Source organism: Aythya marila, assembly GCF_965140915.1.
Source record: "Aythya marila genome assembly, contig: HAP1_HAP1_SCAFFOLD_591, whole genome shotgun sequence".
NCBI classification, from domain to species: domain Eukaryota; kingdom Metazoa; phylum Chordata; class Aves; order Anseriformes; family Anatidae; genus Aythya; species Aythya marila.
In genome coordinates this window covers 14,692-38,564 of record NW_028137246.1, presented here as the reverse complement: position 1 = coordinate 38,564, position 23,873 = coordinate 14,692, and the positions used below count along the sequence as shown (strand labels likewise).

Genomic DNA, 23,873 nt, shown 5'->3' with positions numbered 1-23,873 from the left:
GGGCCTCAACCGGACTTCTCCCGTACTAAAGCCAGGTTGTCCCAGGGAAAAGAAACAAACAAACAAACAAAAATATATGTATATAATAAATAAGATTGTTTTTTTAAAAAACAAACAAACAAACAAACAAAAAAACCTGTTGTAATTAGTTTTCCAGGAGCTGGATCACCCTCAAAGGCTGAACAGTAACACAAGCTCAAATCGATCCTGGAAGTGGACCCAACCCCTTGATTGAAGGCATTTCTCATGCCCCCACACTACCCCCTGGACGACACAGAAGGATGTTATACTTCCTGGTATTATTTTTACAGGGGCAATTAAGCCATGGGCAAGAATGGAGGAATAACTTTTTCATTCTGGGGGAGGAAGTGGCCAAGGCTTTTAACCTTAGCAATTGCTGGGTTTGTGAGGGACCAAGGGGAACTGAAAGTTGGCCCTGGGTAGCTAGCCTGGTTGAACCTAAGTGGTGGGTTAGTAATTTGAGTGAAGTTCATAATGGAACACAATTTTGGAAAGAGGAAGAAAGCCCGTCACAATTGCACTCATCAGAGCAGGGTATATACTGTTTAAACAGAACAGGAACAGTAGAGGTGGGAAAAAGTATTTGTAATTGGACTCTATCTCCCGGATATGATTGTACTGATCCTGAATGTGGACCTATAAACTGTACAGCAAGTAAAGGAAAATAGAACGCTACACACGTCCAGCTGAAAAATGGGACTTGGCTGAAATGCTCATATAAAGAATTTTTTGGACCTGGATGTAAAGCCATGGCAAGAGCACAATCAAAGGGACAATTCGACGTTCAAATCCTGAGTTGTCAGCGTGATAACACCACTAGGGAGCAGCATGTGGTAAGGGTCTACCGCTGGAGGTGGCAAGATGAGAATGGGACACAAGTGTTCTTTAAACATTTCTGGTCAGCTCGTAATATGACAAGCCGCCAAGGAGAACTTGGTTGTAATTGTGAGTTGGAATCTAGTGCGGGAGCTTGGAGGTGTATATATACGAGTACTAATGGGGCAAACATTGTAACAGGACCACTTGGTAATGAAAACACTTTGTATTTTCACGCCCCAAGGAATAAAAGGGAATGGGACGGTCCTTTTCCAAATGGGACGTGGGCTCTAAAGGGACATTATTGGGTGTGTGGCAAACAGGCCTACAAAAGGCTACCAAAGGACTGGTCAGGAATATGCTATGTGGGGTACATAAGACCCTTGTTCTTTTTATTGTCACAAATACAAGGAAATCATTTAGGAATAAAATTATATGATGATCTGAATAGAGAAAAATGATCTATTGATGCTTCCTTAGCCAGGGGTAGTGCTCAAAAATGGAGAGAAAATGAATGGCCCCCTGAAAGAATCATACAGTATTATGGACCAGCTACCTGGAACCCGAATGAGGTAATATCTGGAGCTCAAGAACCTATTTATAATTTGAATCGAATAATTAGGTTGCAAGCTGTCCTCGAAATAATAACCAATCAAACAGCAACAGCTTTGGATCTTTTAGCTGATCAGTCCACCCAGATGAGGAATGCTATCTTTCAACATAGAATGGTTTTAGACTATTTACTAGCAGAAGAGGGGGGTGTGTGTGGGAAACTAAATGATTCTAATTGTTGCTTACAAATTGATGATAACGGGAAAGTGGTTAAACAGATAACAAAATAAATTAGAAAATTAGCCCACGTCCCAGCAGAAACTCAGAAGGGTATGGATTGGGATTTGTTTTCATGACTGCCTGGTGGACCATGGGTTAAAAGGACGTTATTTTTATTTTTATGTGGTGTAATGATGTTATTATTCATACCTTCATACCTTGTATGATACTTTGCTTTGCATTATTGATATGCCGGATAATAAATAGTACATTTGTAATGACTTCATTCAAAAAGGAAGGGGATATGTCAATTATGATGCTTAAGAATTGGACCCTCCAAGAACGGACTGATGAAATCCAGTTATTACTGACAAAAGTTGAAAAAGATACACAAATTGAGGATATTAAAAAGAAGATAAGGGATTGTGAGGAATGTTTTAACAGTTCGTGTCAATAGAGAGCTTGAAGGGAAATGTATTCATAGTTTTTTTCCTTGAAGTCTCTGATATCTGGGGGTTTCAGAACAACTGCTAACTATTATAACTATTGCATGGGACACTATGCAAGCCCCTGATATCTGGCCAGGAGATTAAGGAGAAGGGGAAAGCTGAAGGACGGCTAAAAGACAAAGCTTGCAGGGAACGCTGTGCAAGCTTTTGACATGCAGCCAAAAAGGACAAAGGAGAAGGACAAGAAAAAAAGCCTGAGAGGAAGACTATGAGCCTTCAGCATGAGAGACCCCCAGAGACTCCCAGAGACACCACCAGAGACTGATACGCATGCTCCAGTAGGAGGGTTTAGATTCCGGAAACTAATTATAATAACCCTGGGTTTTTTTAGAAGTAGTAATGAATATGTATTAGTCTAGGAGCATAAAAATCAGCATCTTGATGTAACGGGTGTGCGACTAGGTGGAGCGGAGACTCCCGGCGCACCCAGCACTGTTTGCTTACCTCTATTCTTTTAATAAATTGTAAACTTTGATTATAATCCTATTTTGGGAATTAGCCATTTATAACAGGCAGGTCCAGCTTGGTTGGCAGATCCCCTAGTGTTGACTAATCAGGTGGCTTTTGCTAAATGTGTGTCCCAATGTTTGAATGTCCCAGTGCCCACTGCCTTCAAGTGTAGTCTTTAACAATCCATTATATTGCTTGATTTTCCTGGAGGCTGGTGTTTGAAACTAAGATTAACATCTGAAACTAAGGCTCCCAGGGCAGAGGTCTCATACTATCCAGGAGGAAATGCTTTACGTGCTTGTGGACCACATAGCTGATATACTCCTTTTGGAGCTATTCACCAATGGGGGCCCACTGCTATTTCCATAATCTTTAAAGACAGCATAATTGGTAGTTTCAAATGCATTAACAGTTCTACATTGCCTGGTCAGATTCCAGGAATGTACATAGAATCATAGAATGGTTTGATTTGGAAGGGACCTTAAAGATCTTCTAATTCCATCTCCCCTGCCATGGGCGGGGACACTTCCCACTAGACCAGGTTGCTCAAAGGTCCATCCAACCTGGCCTTAAACACCTCCAGGGATAGGGCATCCACAGCTTCTCCGGGCAAGCTGTTCCAGTGCCTCACCACCATCATAGTAAAGAATTTATTCCTAACATCTAATCTAAATCGACCATTTTTTGGTTTAAAGCCATTACTCCTTGTCCTATCACTACACGCCCTGACAAAGACGTCCTCCCCAGCTTTCCTGTAGGCCCCCTTTAGATATTGGAAGGCCTCTCTAAGGTCTCCCTGGAGCCTTCTCTTCTCCAGGCTGAACAACCCCAACTCCCTCAGCCTGCCTTGGAGGGAGAGGTGTTCCAGCCCTTTGATCATCTTCGTGGCTCTTCTCTGGACTTGTTCTAATACGTCTATATACTTCTTGAGCTGGGGTACATCTAATCCCTGGGTGGCATTCTCCTTATTGTTCCTATTAACTGAGTATATACATGACAGATTTTCCTTTTCAGTAGGATATGCAGGGATGGAGGGAATCTGATGGAGAAGAGATACTAGCATTGCTTGAGTTTGCTAATTGCCACACATTTGTCTTATTCACAGTGAGTGGTATAGCATAGATGGGAGTGCCCTCATTTACCAAGACAGTTACATGGGTGCACATCCAACAAGATGACATCACCAAGGTGGGCAAAAAGGGCGTGGCACGTCAGAAGGGAGTGGCGTGGCAGTTCACGCAGGCAGGGCGAGCAGGAAGGGCAGAGCTTTCCCCACCGCCCATAAAAACACCTCTTGTAATGACAGCCTCCTGTTAGCTAGGCTGCAATGGTCTCCACCAGGCACGGTGCTCTCTCCAGGAAGTCAGTACACACCCAGACCGACTGCCCATCCAAAAATGAAGGGCAGAGGCCAGTGGGATGAGGTTCAACATGGCTAAGTGCCAGGTCCTACACTTTGGCCACCTCAACCCCATGCAATGCTATGGGCTTGGGACAGAGTGGCTGGAAAGCTGTGCAGAGGAAAAGGATCTAGGGGTGTTGGTAGATGCTCGCCTGAACATGAGCCAGCAGTGTGCCCAGGTGGCCAAGAAGGCCAATGGCATCCTGGCTACTATCAGGAATAGTGTAGCCAGCAGGACCAGGGAGGTGTTCATCTCTCTGGACTCAGCTCTGGTGAGTCCGCACCTCGAGTACTGTGTTCACTTTTGGGCCCCTCACTTCAAGAAAGACATCGAGGCCCTGGAGCATGTCCAGAGAAGGTCTACAAAGCTGGTGAAGGGTCTGGAACACAAGTCTTCTGAGGAGCGGCTGAGGGAACTGGGGTTGTTTGGTCTGGAGAAGAGGGAGGCTCAGGGGAGACATTATTGCTCTCTACAACTACCTGAAAGGCAGTTGTGGGGAGCTGGGGGTAAGCCTCTTCTCCCAGATAACTAGCAATAGGATTAGAGGGAATGGCCTCAAGTTGCACCAGGGAAGTTTCAGGTTGGAAATTAGGAGACATTTCTTCTCAGAAAGAGTAGTCAGACTTAGGAACAGGTTGCCCAGGGAGGTGGTGGAGTCACCATCCCTGGGGGTGTTTAAGGAAAGGTTGGACGTGGTGCTTAGGGACATGGTCTAGTGGGTGATATTGGTGGTAGGGTGATGGTTGGACCAGATGATCTTGGAGGTCTTTTCCAACCTTAATGATTCTATGATTCTATAAGGAAGTCTTATACACTATACATTTTTCTTCACCTAATTCAAACAGCATTTCTACCTGTCAGATTTAACATTCCAGTTCTAGAAAATGGGGGTGTACTGCCAAGCACTTTACTGTGCAAGGGGGTACCGTACTCCAGACTTCCCCAAGACTCTTCCTTTCTCACTTTTAACTTTCGCTTTGTACATCTCCGGCCACACCCATGACAGAGCTACAGAATCAGGGACTGGGACTCCACACTCACTTCATACAAAAGTACATCCCCATCACACTTCACACAAGAGTCTTACCTGACCACCAAGGCAATATTTAATATTTCTTACCTCAGTCTGTGCACAGAGTTACCGGGTCAGTTCTCAAAACCGGAGTGCCTACCTTCCTTTCTTCCCTAATTCTTCACCGATCCTGCCTTCTTAACCAGTCTCGGTTCCTTTGTCAGTTCTCTGCAGTACCACCATCACCAAGGCACAGGACCGCTGAAATCAGTGGGGCGTGCCATCCTGCTGCGGTGGTAATGGGGCTCCCCAGAAGGTTACTGGATCCCAGATGAGCCCCCAATTTGTGAGAAACAATCTGTAGCCAATAACACAGGTTCAGGCAAGGATCTCAGTGAAGTAGCATTTTTATTCGCAATTGCAATGGTGGATGTTCTGCAAGCAGGAGTGCACAGCAAAAGTATATCATAACCTTATATTCCCTATTACCTGATGCTTGATTCCTCCCCTGTTTCCTCATAAGCTGAGTACTACAGGTTCACAAACTACTTGACCTTTATTATTATACCATATATGTACAATTTTATTTGCCCAACCGTTAATTTCTCCTTTTCCTTTTTTTTTCCTTCTTATCTCATGGTTAGAAGGCCTGTGGTTTTTTTTTAACTGATTTGGCACTGCTCATCTTGTTTTTCTTAGCTATCCTCCTTATCGTGGGATAGTGGGACCTTCCCCTTACCTGCTTTACATACTCCCCACTGCTATGCCTCTGTTATGCCTGCAGAATCACTTTTGAATACGCAAGGTTAGTGGAATTTTACACTGCAAAAACACCTGCTATTGCAAAAATACAACTTTGTTTCTCACACTATCACTACATGCCCTGACAAAGAGGCCATCCCCCTCTTTCCTGTAAGCCCCCTGAAAGTACTGGAAGGACACTATAACGTCTCCCAAGAGCCTTTTCTTCTGCAGGCTGAACAGCTCCAGCTCCCTCAGCCTGTCTTCATAGGAGAGGTGTTCCAGCCCTTTGATCATCCTCGTGGCCCTCCTCTGGACTCATTCTAATAGGTACATATCCTTCTTATATTGGGGGCCCCAAAGCTGAACACAGTACTCACGAGAGCAGAGTAGAGAGGGAGAATCTCCTCCCTTGACCAGCTGGTCATGCTTCTTTAGATGCAACTGAGGATACAGCTGGCTTTCTTGGCTGCGAGTGCCCATTGCCTGCTCTTGTCGAGCTTCTCATCAACCAGCACTCCCAAATCCTTCTCCTCAGAGCTGCTCTCAATCCATTCTCCACCTAGTCTGTATTTGTACTTGGATTGCCCTGAGCCAGGTGCAGGACCTTACACATGACCTTCATGAGGTTTGCACAGGCCCACTTGTCAAGCCTGTCGAGGTCCCTCTGGATGGCATCCCTTCCCTCCAGCGCATCGACTGCACCACACAGCTTGATGTCATCGGCAAACTTGCTGAGGTTACACTCAATCCCACCATCCATGTCACTGACAAATACGTTAAACAGCACTGGTCCCAATACTCACCCCTGAGGGACACCACTCATCACTGTTCTCTACCTGGACATTGAGCCACTGACTGCAACTTTGAGTGCGACCATCCAGCCAATTCCTTAGCCACTGAGTGATGCGTCCATCAATTTAGAGACAAGGATATTGCGTGAGAAAGCACTGCATGCTTTACACAAGTCCAGGTAGATGACAGCAGTTGCTTTTCCCTTATCTACCAATTCTGTAATCCCATCGTAGAAGGCCACCAGATTTGTCAATTTGTTCCTGTAAACACAGTTAATCAGAAAAAATGCTCAACAAGTTGTAAAACAAGAAAAACTGAAGCAACAGAGTAGCTCCAACCACATGCCAGTGTAGACATTTATCTTCCCTAATTATGTTGTGTATTAAAATTTAGTACATAGAGTTTAATATTTTTATGGTTAAATATGAGAAACGTACACTGTAGAAAAATACCAGCTAAAAACAAGAGCCCACACACACTTTTAGTTTAAATTTAATTTGTCAGATAGATGTGATCTATGTACAATCAGTGTGCATTGTAACAATTCTATTAATAAAGTAATTCAAATCTTCTAAAATATTATCTGGCTGCATAGCACATTTGATGTTATTGCCCATTTTAAGAGGGAAAACAAATGGATGTACAATAAATTTTGGCTAATTTGATTCTTAAGTGTTCAGATATTGAACACTCCTCCTTTAAAACTAATGGACCGGAAAAAAACTTTCCAGAACACAATTTAATTCAATATTTCTCATCATTTCATTACAACAAATCACGATATTGACAGTTTAATAGAAACAAACAAACAAACAAAAATGTATCTGAATTATCAAATAAAAAAGGGGCACAAAAGGAATAAAAATGTTCCCTTTCCCCATTTCTACATTCTGAGCAGTGGTTTCATCAAGATATTTTATTAAAAAGAATTAGCACACTGACTTTTTTTTCATACTTGTGACAAGAAGGCCTGAGCTGGTGGGGAAAGGAACAAGAGAAAAAAAAAAGTTAATTTAATTAATTTGCAGTGATTTATTTTCATTTATTTATTGTAAAAAGGCATTATTACAACTGATCACAGAAGAAATCCTGGCTATGTTACAGTTATAGATAAAGAATTTAAATATTCGAGCTTGTTATGAAAAGTGGCAAGGTGGTTGCAGTGTAAAATGTAAACATACAGTTTTGGAAAGTGAGAATTCTTTACTAAGAAAACAAAGCAAACTCCTCATTCCTTCTTGAAACATGACCATATGTCAGTGTTTAAAAATTCATTTATAAACAATTTAAACTGTGTTCAGCCTAAAAACAGTTTTATAAGATCCAGTCTTGATGGGATAGTGTTGAGGTCCCTGTAAAAAAAATAATAAAAAAATAAAAATAAAAAAAGAGAAAAAGTGCCACAACATTTGCAGCACTGTGCAGCATAAACTTTAAATACAAAAATATTTTTCTTTTGTTGGGATAACAGACCTTGCATCCTGGGAAGAAGTAACAATACTGTTACTGATAGAATATCCAGTCTTTCAAGTCACATAAGGCAATTACTGTGTTAGCTTACTGTATATGGCTAAAAGAAGGTCCAGAAAATGTCAGTCTTTGTTATGTTTTTCGGCTACTCCATGTATGTTCAGGTGTATTTTTGTGATCTGATGAGTGTTCAAATGGAGATCTTGAACCATAAGGAGACTTCTGATCTAATGGTGACCTTGAGCCACTACCAGAAGCTCTGTGGTCCATTTGCCAGTCTGAGTGGTACCTATAATCTCTGGAAGATTTATGATGGCTGTACTCTGAAATTGAACAGGGATCTGAATGCATCCTGTGGTCTGAATGGGAATGGTGATCTGAATAAGGCCTACTATCTTTTAAACTTCCTTCTAGGTTTGACCTGTGATCTCTGCTCATGTGGTCATCCAACTTCCTATGTTTACTATCACTATAGTATCTGAAACAAACAAACAAAACACCAGTATATTAGTATTACTGAATACACGGTAAGAACTACAATTATGTCAATTCAACAGAACTGCATTAGAGAGCTTTCTTTGCAATTCTGTATTAATCAAAACAAAACAAAACAAAACACTTTGTTGCTTACTACAAGCAGGTTACAGGAAGGGAATTCTTAAGAGACTTTACAATAGCTGAAGCAACTTACCTGCTGTCTTGTTTGTAGTGATCCCACTCTCTATGATCTTTTCCATTGCTGAAGGCTGAATACGGCCTTTTCCTAGAGTCAGTTTTCTTATAAGCAGCTCCCTGATGCCTGTCCTTATGATGATCATGGTATTGTGACAAATGTCTATCAGAAGAATAACTGTCCCTGCTACTGTCATCATGGTTTGTATTCTCTTTAATTCTTTCAACATCTGTTTAATAAAGTAGACAAAGGTTATAAGCCTTAAAGGAACCCTCAGGAAGTTTGCAGATGACACCAAGTTGGGGGGGAGTGTCAATCTGCCAGAGGGTAGGAAGGGCCTGCAGAGGGACCTGGACAGGTTGGATCGAAGGGCAGAGGCCAGTGGGATGAGGTTCAACATGGCTAAGTGCCAGGTCCTGCACTTTGGCCACCTCAACCCCATGCAATGCTATGGGCTTGGGACAGAGTGGCTGGAAAGCTGTGCAGAGGAAAAGGATCTAGGGGTGTTGGTAGATGCTCGCCTGAACATGAGCCAGCAGTGTGCCCAGGTGGCCAAGAAGGCCAATGGCATCCTGGCTACTATCAGGAATAGTGTAGCCAGCAGGACCAGGGAGGTGTTCATCTCTCTGGACTCAGCTCTGGTGAGTCCGCACCTCGAGTACTGTGTTCACTTTTGGGCCCCTCACTTCAAGAAAGACATCGAGGCCCTGGAGCATGTCCAGAGAAGGTCTACAAAGCTGGTGAAGGGTCTGGAACACAAGTCTTCTGAGGAGCGGCTGAGGGAACTGGGGTTGTTTGGTCTGGAGAAGAGGGAGGCTCAGGGGAGACGTTATTGCTCTCTACAACTACCTGAAAGGCAGTTGTGGGGAGCTGGGGGTAAGCCTCTTCTCCCAGATAACTAGCAATAGGATTAGAGGGAATGGCCTCAAGTTGCACCAGGGAAGTTTCAGGTTGGAAATTAGGAGACATTTCTTCTCAGAAAGAGTAGTCAGACTTAGGAACAGGTTGCCCAGGGAGGTGGTGGAGTCACCATCCCTGGGGGTGTTTAAGGTTGGACGTGGTGCTTAGGGACATGGTCTAGTGGGTGATATTGGTGGTAGGGTGATGGTTGGACCAGATGATCTTGAAGGTCTTTTCCAACCTTAATGATTCTATGATTCTATAAGGAAGTCTTATACACTATACATTTTTCTTCACCTAATTCAAACAGCATTTCTACCTGTCAGATTTAAAGCAATATGAAAATGACAGTATCATTTGACAGAAACAAGATCTAAACAGTTTAAAGACAAATGCACTAATGTGAGTGAACTCAGAGAGACCTCAGAAGTAAATAGAAGGCATGCAAGCTAGGAATATGTAGGGCTGAGAAGCTAAGCTTTTCAGCCTTATAAACTGAATGGAGAGTATGAGTGTGGTCCAAATGAGAGGTGAGTAGAGGCCTTCAACAGTGCACTTTTAGACAGAATGGTTGGAAGTTCCTCTCTAAGGAGAGAGAGCCGTAGCATGAACGTCAGTTCTAAAGGTACAACTTATTAATGAAACATATTATGTTCATTTTAAACCAATGATAACATACTCAAGTTTTACATGACATGATATAAAAATAAGTATTAAAAGAAGGTAAGTGTGGGAGCATAGAAAAACTGATTTTGTCAACAATAAAAGACATCCCATATTTCCTGAAGTCATGGTGACATTACAACTGCTACAAATATGCACAGAGCCTCCAAGAAGTTTACAAGTTTTGAGTAGGCCTCTCTCCCTTGCCAAAATTAAATACAAATATTTGCTTTTTATTTATTTTAAAAGAACGGCCAAATAACTTGCTACTAAAATCAGGAAGTACCAGGTTCAGTCTCTGCTCAGTTGAATTTCATCAGCAAATTAGTGAAGTTATGCCAAGACAGCCTATCCCTATTATATCGAGGAATATGGGAGTTCTAGGAAACATTTTTAAAACTTATTTCATTTTACATCCCACATTTAAGGTACATAGCACAAGAATACACTTAAGATTTCTTACCTGGATTTCTAATTACTTGTGTATTCACATTGCTGCTAATGTTCTGATCATTATGTTGCTGAAAGAGACAAGTACAGAAACTGTAATTGATAAATCCCAAAGTTGCATCTGAATTCTTCAGAAAATATCCTAACAAAATAGACTAGTTTACAATGAACAGAAAAATACACTTCAAGTAATCATTTTGTTATTGTTCCTTTGTTGTGGTTTAACCCAGCCAGCAGTTAATCACCACACAGCCTCCCCCCGCAGTGGGAAGGGGGAGAGAATTGGAGAAAAGTAAAAGCTTGTGGGTTGAAATAAAGACCGTTTATTAGAACAGAAAAGAAAAGAAAATAATAATGATAATGATAATGATAATAGTATTACTACTACCAATGTGTACAAAATAAGAGATGTACAATGCAGTTGCTCACCACCCGCTGACCAATGCCCAGCCTATCCCCGAGCAGCAGTTCCCCCCACCCTGGTCAGCCACCCCATATTAATTGTTCAGCATGACATCAGATGGTATGGAATATCCCTTTGGCCAGTTTGGGTCAGCTGTCCTGGGTCGGTCCCCTCTCAGCTCCTGCTGCACCCCCAGCTTCCTCGCTGGCAGGACAGCATGAGAAGCTGAAAAGTCCTTGGCTTAGTGTAAGCACTGCTCTGCAGCAATTACAATATCGGTGTGTTATCAACATTATTCTAATCCTAAATCCCAAACAGAGCACCCTACCAGCTACTAAGATGAAAATTAACTCTATCCTATCTATTAAATTGATAATCTAAAAAAAGTTATAATAATTAGAATACATATTTGTATAGAGAGAGTTTTAAAGTATTACCTGAGATTCTTGGCGTTTTTTGATTGCATGTTTATACAGTTTGTGCAGCTTTCTGGCATCAAATTCTGTAAACTTGGAGACAAAAATCCACAAGTTTCTGAGGAGAAAGAAAGAGAGGTTATAATTCTTCCATATATTAGTTTTTCATGTACAATACAAGAGAACGCAGACTTATATTATTTCAACTTTACTTCAGTAAACTGAAATCATATTATGGATTTTCCTTTTTCCAATAAAAATTTTGTAGAATAACTTACTTTCTCCATTGTTTAATTTGTTCAGGATTTGGGTACTCCTTTAGACATTCAGTAATATGGTCCCCAATTTTGATTAGGCACTGTCTAGTATGTTCTAGCTGTTCCCTTTCAGAAAGGCCTTTCTCTGGTCGATCCAGTTGTTTCAATGCTGCTTTGACAGGCCTCATTCTTTCTTTGCACTGTAAAATGGAAAAAAAGAAATACATTAATTCAAAGGGGAAAAAAAATCTAAAACATGACCCACCCTTACTGTGCTATTTATACAGGCAAAAACAGTACTGATCTAAGCCAAATGAAAAAGACTTCACTCACAGCCCATTACATTTAGTTTTACAAGAGGTTTAATTTGGAAAAAAAAGTATTTGAAATCAAGTAGAAAATTTATTCTTATACTAGATTATATACATTAGATTATATGCAACACAGATATTAAATAAAACACTAATTTAATATAAAAAAAAATAAAAGGGAAAAGAATTATTATAATGCATTGTCCTGGTTTCAGTTAGCACAGAATTAATTTTCTTCCTAGTAGCTGGTGGAATGCTGTGTTTTGGCTTAGAATGAGAAGAGTGCTGATAACACCCCGATGCTTTAATTGTTGCAGAGCAGTGCTTATACTAAGCCAAGGACATCTCAGCCTTTGCTCTGTCCTGCCAACGGGCAGGCTGGGGGGTGCAGTAAGAGCTGGGAGGGGACAGACCCAGGACAGGTGACCCAAACTAGCCAAAGGGGTATTCCATACCATCTGACGTCATGCTAAACAATATATAGGGGTGGCTAGCCGGGGGGAGGGGGCCGGACTGCTCGGGGTTAGGCTGGGCATCGGTCAGCGGGTGGTGAGCAATTGCATTGTGCATCACTTGTTTGTACATACTATTATTACTTTCGTATTATCACCATTGTATCATCATTATTATTATTGTTATTATTATTTTTGTTATTTTTTTCCTGTCTTATTAAACTGTCTTTATCTCAACTCACGGGCTTCACTTTCCATTTCTCTCCCCCGTCCCAGAGAGGGAGGGGGGAGGGTGAGCGAACGGCTGCGTGGTGTTTAGCTGCCGGTCGGGTTAAACCACGACAGTCTTTTTGGCGCCCAACGTGGGGCCCGAAAGGTTGAGATAACGGCAGATCTGATCAGAGTGTGTTAAACTAAAATTGGTGGAAGGATTAGACCTGCTTAATAGTCACTTGTCATGATGCTGATTGCTTTAATCACAACTCTGCTGCGCCCGTTTTCCAAATTGAGTATTATAGTACATTATTTTCCGTATTTGCTCTCTGTAGTGTTGTTTCTCCTCTCCGGGCCCTGGTTTCAGACCATTATGGTACTAAGTGTTATAGCAATGGCTTATGAGACGATAAGATATCTGGTCATGACTCTAACTTGGTATTTATACTCAGTAACATCGTGGACTCTGTACTTTGGAAACAGCATCTTGGGAACTATTAGCAATTATACCTATTGTTTTTCTCCATTAGAGAGTCAATCTGTGGAGGGGAAAGGGGAGGATATTTTTCCTTACTTGCTTACTCTCCCTTTCTCCTTCACCACCCCTGTATCCTCCTGGGTCACTCTGCCTTCCTCCTTCACCACCCTCTTATCCCCTGAGCTTGTCACAATAGCTCTCCAAGATATTGAATATTTCTGGAATACTCAGAATACCATAGTCTTGTTGTTCTGCCTCATGAATGCACTTCAGATTCTGCTTAAAGTTAAACAACTACTTATGAAGCTCATCCGGAGATCTGCCCGGAGGCAGTATAGTTGTGGGTGGCAGGGAGTATGGGTGGATATGGGCAGGCATCTAGAGCAGTTGGCACCCCCAGTGTGTTGGAAATTCACCCCTGAACAATGGCAAAATCCTCAAAAACTGGCAGAATGCTTGAAAAAAAGGTGTAATGATTCTGGCAGTTCCAAAGTAACACAAATCATTGTAACGTGCTGGGGCCTGGCTCATGCCTATCGAGCTGCCATTGATACTGCTGTCAACTTAGTGACAGACCCTGCGGCCACTCCAAACCCTGTGACAGATCCAACGGCCACTGTGACCCCTACGGTGGATTCTGCAGCCGCTCCAGTCCCAGCTCCTGCAGCCGCTCCAGTCCCAGCTCCTGCAGCTGCTCCAGTCCCAGTTCCTGCAGTCGCTCCAGTTCCAGCTCCGGCCGCTACTCCAGTCCCAGTTCCTGCAACTGCTCCAGTCCCAGCTCCTGAAGCTGCTCCAGCTCCAGCTCCTGAAGCCGCTCCAGCTCCAGCTCCTGCAGCTGCTCCAGTCCCAGTTCCTGCAGTCGCTCCAGTTCCAGCTCCGGCCGCTACTCCAGTCCCAGTTCCTGCAACTGCTCCAGTCCCAGCTCCTGAAGCCGCTCCAGCTCCAGCTCCTGAAGCCGCTCCAGCTCCAGCTCCTACTGCTGCTCCAGTCCCAGCTCCTGCAACTGCTCCAGCTCCAGCTCCAGCTCCTGTAGCCGCTACAGCTCCGGTTCCTGCAACTGCTCCAGCTCCTGTAGCCGCTCCAGCTCCTGTGGCCGTGTCAGAGAAACGAGCTGTAGCAGTGCAAGTTGACCCTGCAGAGGGCATTCCAACCCCTGTGGCAGACCCTGTAACAAAGTCAGAGAAACGAGCAGTAGCAGTGCAAGCTGCCCCTGTAGAGAAGGTGAAAATATGGTATAGAAATTCAAGTCGTTTAGAACGCAGAGAGTCTTCTACCAATCCAGGTAAGGCTTCTGCCAAAACTAAGTATAGAGATGACGAAGATGATGACGACGCTGGGCCGTCAAGGATTCAGGAGGAGGAAGATGAGGATGCCGAAAGAGCAACAGTAACTACCCGAAGCCTAAACGAGCGCGAGCTACGAGATGTGCGAAAAGATTTTTGTCGCTGTATAGGTGAGCAGCTTGTCACCTGGCTGCTCCGGTGCTGGGACTCTGGAGCCAATTGTGTGGAATTAGACGGCAGGGAAGCCAAGCGGCTGGGATCCCTTGCTCGAGACGCCGGCATTGACAAAGCAATTGCAGATGGAGCACGACCCACCAGCCTCTGGAGGCGTCTCCTCTCAGCTGTGAGGGAAAGGTATCCCTTCAAGGAAGATATTTTATGTCTACCAGGCAAGTGGACCACTATGGAGAAGGGAATCCAGTACCTGAGGGAATTAGCCGTACGGGAAGTGATTTATGAGGATCCAGACCTCAAACAAACATCCACAGATCCAGATGAAGTCAAGTGTACACGACCCATGTGGCGGAAGTTTGTACGGAGTGCACCATCATCATATGCCAGCTCATTGGCAATAATGGCCTGGAAAGAGGATGAGGAACCCACAGTGGGTGAAGCGGCTAAACAACTCCGGCAGTACGAAGAAAGTCTCTCCTCTTCCTTACAGGCCTGCGTCTCAGCTGTGGAGAAACTTTCTGAAAAGGTTCACCAACTTGAAGAGAATCTATTGTCCTCCCCACCTGAACCAACCAGTGCCCACCGACCAAAGGAGAACACTTGGGAGAAACTTTCTGAAAAGGTTCACCAACTTGAAGAGAGATTATTCTCCTTCACACCTGTACAAAGCAGTGTCTCAGCTGTCAGGGGTAGGCGTTCACCCACACAAGGAAGACGATATGGTGGGTACTCACCCCGTGCCACCCTGTGGTTTTACTTACGAGACCATGGAGAGGACATGAGAAAGTGGGATGGAAAATCTACCGCGACCCTAGAGGCACGGGTACGTGAGTTGCAAAAGAAAACAATCAGGAAAAAGGGATTCTCCGAAAAGTTTGCTGCTCCAACTTCCAGCAGACAGTCCTTCAAACACAGAAACGAGGAAGATTCTGACCAGGATTAGGGGGGCCCTGCCTCCAGCCAGGGGGAGGAAAGGGACAATCGAGTTTATTGGACTGTGTGGATTCGATGGCCTGGCACATCACGCGCACAGAAGTATAAGGCTTTAGTAGACACCGGTGCACAATGTACTATAATGCCATCGAGCTATAAAGGACCAGAGCCCATCTATATTTGTGGAGTGACAGGGGGATCTCAGCAGTTGACTGTATTGGAGGCTGAAGTGAGTCTGACTGGGAATGAGTGGGAAAAGCACCGCATTGTGACTGGTCCGGATGCTCCATGTATCCTTGGCATAGACTATCTTAGAAGAGGATACTGCAAGGACCCAAAAGGGTTCCGGTGGGCTTTTGGTATTGATGCCTTAGAGACAGAGGGCATTAAACAATTATCTACCTTGCCTGGTCTCTCAGAGGACCCCTCTGTTGTGGGGTTGCTGAGGGTCGAAGAACAGCAAGTGCCAATTGCTACCACAACTGTGCACCGGCGGCAATATCGCACCAACCGAGACTCCCTGATTCCCATCCATAAGCTAATTCGTCAATTGGAGAGCCAAGGAGTGATCAGCAAGACTCATTCACCTTTCAATAGTCCCATATGGCCAGTGCGAAAGTCTAATGGCGAGTGGAGACTAACAGTGGACTATCGCGGCCTGAACGAAGTCACGCCACCACTGAGTGCTGCAGTGCCGGACATGCTGGAACTTCAGTATGAACTTGAATCGAAGGCAGCCAAGTGGTACGCCACAATTGATATCGCTAATGCATTTTTCTCCATCCCTCTAGCAGCAGAGTGCAGGCCACAATTTGCCTTCACTTGGAGGGGAGTCCAATATACTTGGAATCGGCTGCCCCAGGGGTGGAAACACAGCCCTACCATTTGCCATGGGCTGATCCAGTCTGCACTAGAGCAGGGGGAAGCTCCTGAACACCTGCAGTACATCGATGACATTATTGTGTGGGGTGACACAGCAGAGGAAGTTTTCGAGAAAGGGAAGAAAATAGTCCAAATCCTTCTGAAAGCCGGTTTTGCCATAAAACAAAATAAAGTCAAAGGACCTGCACGGGAGATCCAGTTTTTAGGAATAAAATGGCAAGATGGACGTCGTCAAATCCCAATGGATGTGATCAACAAAATAACAGCTATGTCTCCACCAACTAACAAAAAAGAAACACAGACTTTCCTAGGTGTTGTGGGGTTTTGGAGAATGCACATCCCAAATTACAGTCTGATTGTAAACCCACTCTACCAAGTAACTCGTAAGAAGAATGAGTTTGAATGGGGCCCTGAACAACGACAAGCCTTTGAACAAATCAAGCAGGAAATAGTCCATGCAGTAGCCCTTGGGCCAGTTCGAACAGGACCAGATGTAAAGAATGTGCTCTACACTGCAGCCGGGGAGAACGGCCCCACCTGGAGCCTCTGGCAGAAAGAACCTGGGGAAACTCGAGGTCGGCCTCTGGGGTTTTGGAGTCGGGGATACAGAGGATCTGAGGCCCGCTATACTCCAACTGAAAAGGAGATATTGGCAGCATATGAAGGAGTTCGATCTGCTTCGGAGGTGGTCGGTACTGAAGCGCAGCTCCTCCTAGCACCCCGATTACCGGTACTAGGCTGGATGTTCAAGGGAAGGGTCCCCTCTACGCATCATGCAACTGATGCTACATGGAGCAAGTGGGTTGCACTGATTACTCAGCGGGCTCGAATAGGAAACCCCAGTCGCCCAGGAATATTGGAAGTGATCATGGACTGGCCAGAAGGCAAATACTTTGGGATATCATCAGAGGAGGAGGTGGGTCGTGCTGAAGAAGCCCCACTGTACAACCAGTTGCCAGAGAATGAAAAGAAATATGCCCTGTTCACTGATGGGTCCTGTCGTATTGTGGGGAAGCATCGGAGATGGAAGGCTGCTGTATGGAGTCCTACGCGACGAGTTGCAGAAGCTGCTGAGGGAGAAGGTGAATCGAGTCAGTTTGCAGAAGTGAAAGCCATTCAGCTGGCTTTAGACATTGCTGAACGAGAAAAATGGCCAGTTCTCTATCTCTACACCGATTCATGGATGGTAGCAAATGCCCTGTGGGGATGGTTACAGCAATGGAAGCAAAACAACTGGCAGCGTAGGGGCAAACCTATCTGGGCTGCTGCATTGTGGCAAGATATTGCTGCTCGGGTAGAGAACCTGGCTGTGAAAGTACGCCACGTAGATGCTCATGTGCCCAAGAATAGGGCTACTGAAGAACATCAAAACAACCAGCAGGTGGATCAGGCTGCTAAGATTGAAGTAGCTCAGGTGGACCTGGATTGGCAGCATAAAGGTGAATTATTTATAGCCCGATGGGCCCATGACACCTCAGGCCATCAAGGTAGAGATGCAACATACAGATGGGCTCGTGATCGAGGGGTGGACTTGACCATGGACGCTATAGCACAGGTTATTCATGACTGTGAAACATGTGCTGCAATCAAGCAAGCCAAACGGTCAAAGCCTCTTTGGTATGGAGGACGATGGCTGAAATATAAATATGGAGAGGCCTGGCAGATTGATTACATCACACTCCCTCAAACTCGCAATGGCAAGCGCCACGTACTTACAATGGTGGAAGCAACCACCGGATGGCTGGAAACATATCCTGTGCCTCATGCTACCGCCCGGAACACCATCCTGGGCCTTGAAAAGCAAGTCCTATGGCGACATGGCACCCCAGAAAGAATAGAATCAGACAATGGGACTCACTTCCGAAACAACCTTATAGACACTTGGGCCAAAGAACATGGTATTGAATGGGTGTATCACATCCCCTATCATGCACCAGCCTCCGGGAAAGTTGAACGATACAATGGCCTGTTAAAGACTACCTTGAAAGCAATGGGCGCTGGGACGTTCAAAAACTGGGATACGCATTTGGCAAAGGCCACCTGGTTAGTCAATACTAGGGGATCTACCAACCGAGCTGGACCTGCCCAATCAAACCTGTTACGTACTGTAGATGGGGATAAAGTTCCTGTAGTGCATGTAAAAAATATGCTGGGTAAAACAGTCTGGGCTACTCCTGCCTCAGGAAAAGGCAAACCTATTCGTGGAATTGTTTTCGCTCAGGGACCTGGATATACTTGGTGGGTGATGCAAAAGAACGGAGAGGTCCGGTGTGTACCTCAAGGAGATTTAATACTGGGTGAGAATAGCCCATGAACTGAATTGCACCATGTTAAATAGTATATTATACTGTATGTTATCACTACCATGATTACTATAGGTGACTAATTAGAATGTATGGAAAAGAGTGTAACCTGAGCATGACATAAATGGTATGGAATAAGGGGTGGATAGATGTCCTGGTTTCAGTTAGCACAGAATTAATTTTCTTCCTAGTAGCTGGTGGAATGCTGTGTTTTGGCTTAGAATGAGAAGAGTGCTGATAACACCCCGATGCTTTAATTGTTGCAGAGCAGTGCTTATACTAAGCCAAGGACATCTCAGCCTTTGCTCTGTCCTGCCAACGGGCAGGCTGGGGGGTGCAGTAAGAGCTGGGAGGGGACAGACCCAGGACAGGTGACCCAAACTAGCCAAAGGGGTATTCCATACCATCTGACGTCATGCTAAACAATATATAGGGGTGGCTAGCCGGGGGGAGGGGGCCGGACTGCTCGGGGTTAGGCTGGGCATCGGTCAGCGGGTGGTGAGCAATTGCATTGTGCATCACTTGTTTGTACATACTATTATTACTTTCGTATTATCACCATTGTATCATCATTATTATTATTGTTATTATTATTTTTGTTATTTTTTTCCTGTCTTATTAAACTGTCTTTATCTCAACTCACGGGCTTCACTTTCCATTTCTCTCCCCCGTCCCAGAGAGGGAGGGGGGAGGGTGAGCGAACGGCTGCGTGGTGTTTAGCTGCCGGTCGGGTTAAACCACGACATGCATTTTTAAAATCATGGGTTTAACAGCACGAGTATATCAGACAAGACTTATATTACTTTTTAGGACCTTGAAAGCTATACAAACTCAGTGTCAAGATTCAGTATATTTCAAGTAGATACTTTCTGAAACAATTAAACTTGGCATTCAGCAGAAGATAAGCATTCCTTCTCTGAGCAGTTTATAAGCCCTTGTTCTATGCAGATATTAAGAGAAACTAACATATCTAGGATAAAGATATGAACGACATACGAACAACTCCTCTGACGGCAGTCTCCCGTTAGCTAGGCTGCAATGGTCTCCACCAGGCACGGTGCTCTCTCCAGGAAGTCAGTACACACCCAGACCGACTGCCCATCCAAAAATGCAGCAGTTCAGGTCACTGGATGCGGGGAGTGTCTGAGCCTGTTGCTGCCATCGGCGGGAGGCAGAGAGACTGTGTGCATGAGGTGCGAGCAAGTGGACGACCTGGTCCGCATGGTGGCAGAACTCAAGGAGGAGGTGGAGAGGTTGAGGGCTATCGGGGAGTGCGAGCGGGAGATAGACTGGTGGAGCAACTCCCTGCAGGGCCTGAAGGAGAGGTACCGGGGTGAGACACCCCAAATGGGGGTGGACCCCCTGCCCTGTCGCCGTCGGGCAGAGGGAGTGGACCTGGGAGTTGAGGAGGAATGGACACAGGTCCATGCTCGATCTCGCAGGCGATGCCCTCCCCTTCCGGCCCTGCCTTCCCAGGTGCCCTTATACAACAGATTTGAGGCCCTGGAGCTTGAGAGACCCGTGGGTGAGGATGAGGTAGGAAGCCTACCCAGGAGGACGCCTAGGGCGAGGAAGTCGACTCCACGCCTCAGGACTGCCTCCACCAAGAAAGAAAGAAGGGTGATTGTTGTAGGCGACTGAATCCCTTCTCAGGGGAACAGAGGGCCCTATTTGTCGGCCTGACCCTACCCATAGGGAAGTCTGCTGCCTCCCTGGGGCCAGGGTCAGGGACGTTGCCAGGAAGCTTCCCAACCTGGTTCGCCCCTCTGACTATTATCCTCTTTTGATAGTCTAGGCTGGCAGTGACGACGTTGAAGAGAGAAGCCTCAAGGCTATCAAGCGGGACTTTAGGGGGCTGGGACGATTAGTGGAGGGAGCGGGAGTACAGGTGGTGTTTTCGTCCATCCCTGCGGTGGCAGGGAGGGGTACAGAGAGGACACGGAAAGCCCACCTGATAAACACGTGGCTCAGAGGCTGGTGCCAGCACAGAAATTTTGTTTTTTTTGACCATGGGGCGCTTTACTCGGCACCCGGCCTGATGGCCGCAGATGGGTCCCTATCTCTAAGGGGAAAACGGATCCTAGCCCAGGAGCTGGTGGGGTTCATTGAGAGGGCTTTAAACTAGGTAAGATGGGGGATGGGGCTGAAATAAGGCTTGTTGGAGCTGTGCCAGGGGGAACGATGGCAGGGCCAGGGGAGAAGGCAATGGCCCAGCTGAAGTGCATCTACACTAATGCACGCAGCATGGGTAACAAACAGGAGGAGCTGGAAGCCATCGTGCAGCAGGCAGGCTACGACTTGGTTGCCATCACGGAGACATGGTGGGACCACTCTCACGACTGGAGTGCTGCAATGACTGGCTATAGGCTCTTCAGAAGGGACAGGCAGAACAGAAGGGGTGGTGGTGTGGCTCTCTATATTAGAGAATCTTTTGATGTTGTGGAACTCGAGGCTGGGAATGATAAGGTTGAGAACCTGTGGGTTAGGATCGGCGGGAAGGCCAACAAGGATAGCATCCTGGTGGGGGTCTGTTATAGACCGCCGAACCAGGATGAGGAGACGGATGAGGAGTTCTACAGGCAGCTGACAGAAGTTGCGAAATCATCAGTGCTTGTTCTCGAGGGGGAATTCAACTTCCCTGACATATCCTGGAAACACAACACAGCCGAGAAAAAGCAATCTAGGAGGTTTCTGGAGAGCGTGGAAGATAGCTTCCTGACGCAGCTGGTTAGTGAACCTTCCAGGGGTGGTGCCCTGCTAGACCTTCTCTTCACAAACCGAGAAGGACTGGTGGGAGATGTGGTCGGAAGCTATCTTGGGCAGAGTGACCACAAAATGGTGGAGTTCTCTATTCTTGGCGAGGCTAGGAAGGGGACCAGTAAAACTGCTATATTGGACTTCCGGAGGGCTGACTTTGAGCTGCTGAGGACACTGGTTGGTGGAGTCCCTTGGGAGGCAGTTCTGAAGGGCAGAGGAGTCCTGGAAGGCTGGGCGCTCTTCAAGAAGGAAATCTTAATGGCACAGGAGTGGTCCGTCCCCACGTGCCCAAAGACAAGCCGGCATGGAAGAAGACCGGCCTGGGTCAACAGAGAGTTGCAGCTTGCGCTTAGGAAAAAAAAGAGGGTTTATAATCTTTGGAAAAAAGAGCGGGCCACTGAGGAGGACTATAAGGATGTTGCGAGGCTGTGCAGGGACAAAATTAGAAAGGCCAAAGCTCATCTGGAGCTCAATCTGGCTACTGCCGTTAAAGACAACAAAAAATGTTTTTACAAATACATCAACGCAAAACGGAGGACTAAGGAGAATCTCCATCCTTTACTGGATGCGGGGGGAAACCTAGTTACAAAAGATGAGGAAAAAAAGGAGGTGCTTAATGCCTTCTTTGCCTCAGTCTTTAGCGGCAATACCGGTTGCTCTCTGGATACCCAGTACCCTGAAAGTAGGTAGCTGGTGGAAGGGGATGGGGAGCAGAATGTGGCCCTCACTATCCATGAGGAAATGGTTGGCGTCCTGCTACGGCACTTGGATGTACACAAGTTGATGGGGCCGGATGGGATCCACCTGAGGATACTGAGAGAACTGGCGGAGGAGCTGGCCAAGCCGCTTACCATCATTTATCAACAGTCCTGGGTATCGGGGGAGGTCCCAGTTGACTGGCAGCTAGCAAACGTGACGCCCATCTACAAGAAGGTCCGGAGGGCAGACCCGGGGAACTATGGGCCTGTCAGTTTGACCTCAGTGCCAGGGAAGCTCATGGAGCAGATTATCTTGAGTGTCATCACGTTGCACTTACAGGGCAAGCAGGCGATCAGGCCCAGTCAGCATGGGTTTATGAAAGGCAGATCCTGCTTGACGAACCTGATCTCCTTCTATGACAAAGTGACGTGCTTGGTGGATGAGGGAAAGGCTGTGGATGTGGTCTACCTTGACTTCAGTAAGGCTTTTGACACTGTTTCCTACAACATTCTCCTCAAGAAAGTGGCTGCTCGTGGCTTGGACTGGCGTACGCTTCATTGGGTTAGAAACTGGCTGGATAGCCAGGCCCAAAGAGTTGTGGTGAATGAAGTCAAATCCAGTTGGAGGCCAGTCACTAGTGGCGTCCTAGTTCTACACTCTACATTTACCTGGGTTCTACACTCTACATACCTGGGTAAATGTAGAGCGTAGTGATATGGTTTAGTGGAGTACTTGTTAGTGTTAGGTCAGAGAATTAGGTGTCCAAGGACTGGAACCGTAAGTCAGTCACATTAAGGAAAGTATAACTAGAATAAAAACAATTTTGTCCCTTTAAACAGAAATTTCAAATCCTCAGTTGGTTCAACTTGCCATGAAGCTTTCTGTGCTCCTTCTTCTGATGGCATGTCTTGCTTCTCTTCCAGTGGTGCTGCTTTTATGTGGTTGTAACATATCCACAGTTTGATCCCTTCCGCTTTGATTGCAGTGTGGGTTTGGAGCAAGACAGTTAAAGATCCTTTACACTTTGCTTTAGGGGCTCATCTTTCCACATTCAGATCAGCACCTGATGTCCAGGTCAGAATGGATGCACCAGAACATCCAATGGAACCTGTAGTCATTCCTGTATGTATCTGTGAAGAGAGGACAACGTGGCAGACAAAGACTGCAAATATTGTCTTACCCAATCTTCCCCCCCTTACATGCATTTGACTCCCTAATGTCACCAATCCATTTACAGGGTACAGTTTGCCATATAACAATTCAAATGGGCTACCTTTTTTCTCTAGCTCTGGCGGTGTAGTGGGTTTACATGGTGTGGTGGTTTTACCGTGCTGGGCAGCTAAACCCCACAACCGCTCTCTCACTCCCCCTCCTTTAGATGAGCAGGGGGAGAAGTAAAGCAAAGAACAACTCACGGGTTGAGATAAGGATAATTTAATTAAAGGGAAATAATTATAATAATTAAATAAAGACTACCATGAACTAAACAATTTAACTAAGGGGAAATAAAAAGGGAAAGGGGAAAAAAGGGAGGAAAACAAACAAACAAAATAAATGAAAGCTATATGGAAGTGCAGAGGAAAGAAATTACTCTCTACTTCCCACAAATGAGCGATGATTGACCACGTCCTTGAAGCA

At 45.5% G+C, this 23,873-nt stretch overlaps 1 protein-coding gene across 1 annotated transcript; it reads right to left on the bottom strand.

Annotated features, from left to right (window-relative positions):
- Nucleotides 1-6,517: 6,517 nt before the first annotated feature.
- LOC309890972 (chromodomain-helicase-DNA-binding protein 1-like) lies at nt 6,518-11,950 on the bottom strand (the record flags this gene model as incomplete). The annotated part of the gene is made up of 5 exons (XM_082785375.1): nt 6,518-6,778; nt 8,680-8,890; nt 10,688-10,745; nt 11,515-11,611; nt 11,772-11,950. Coding segments are annotated over 5 exons (708 nt in total), but the record flags the coding sequence as incomplete, so codon positions are not given.
- Nucleotides 11,951-23,873: the final 11,923 nt, after the last annotated feature.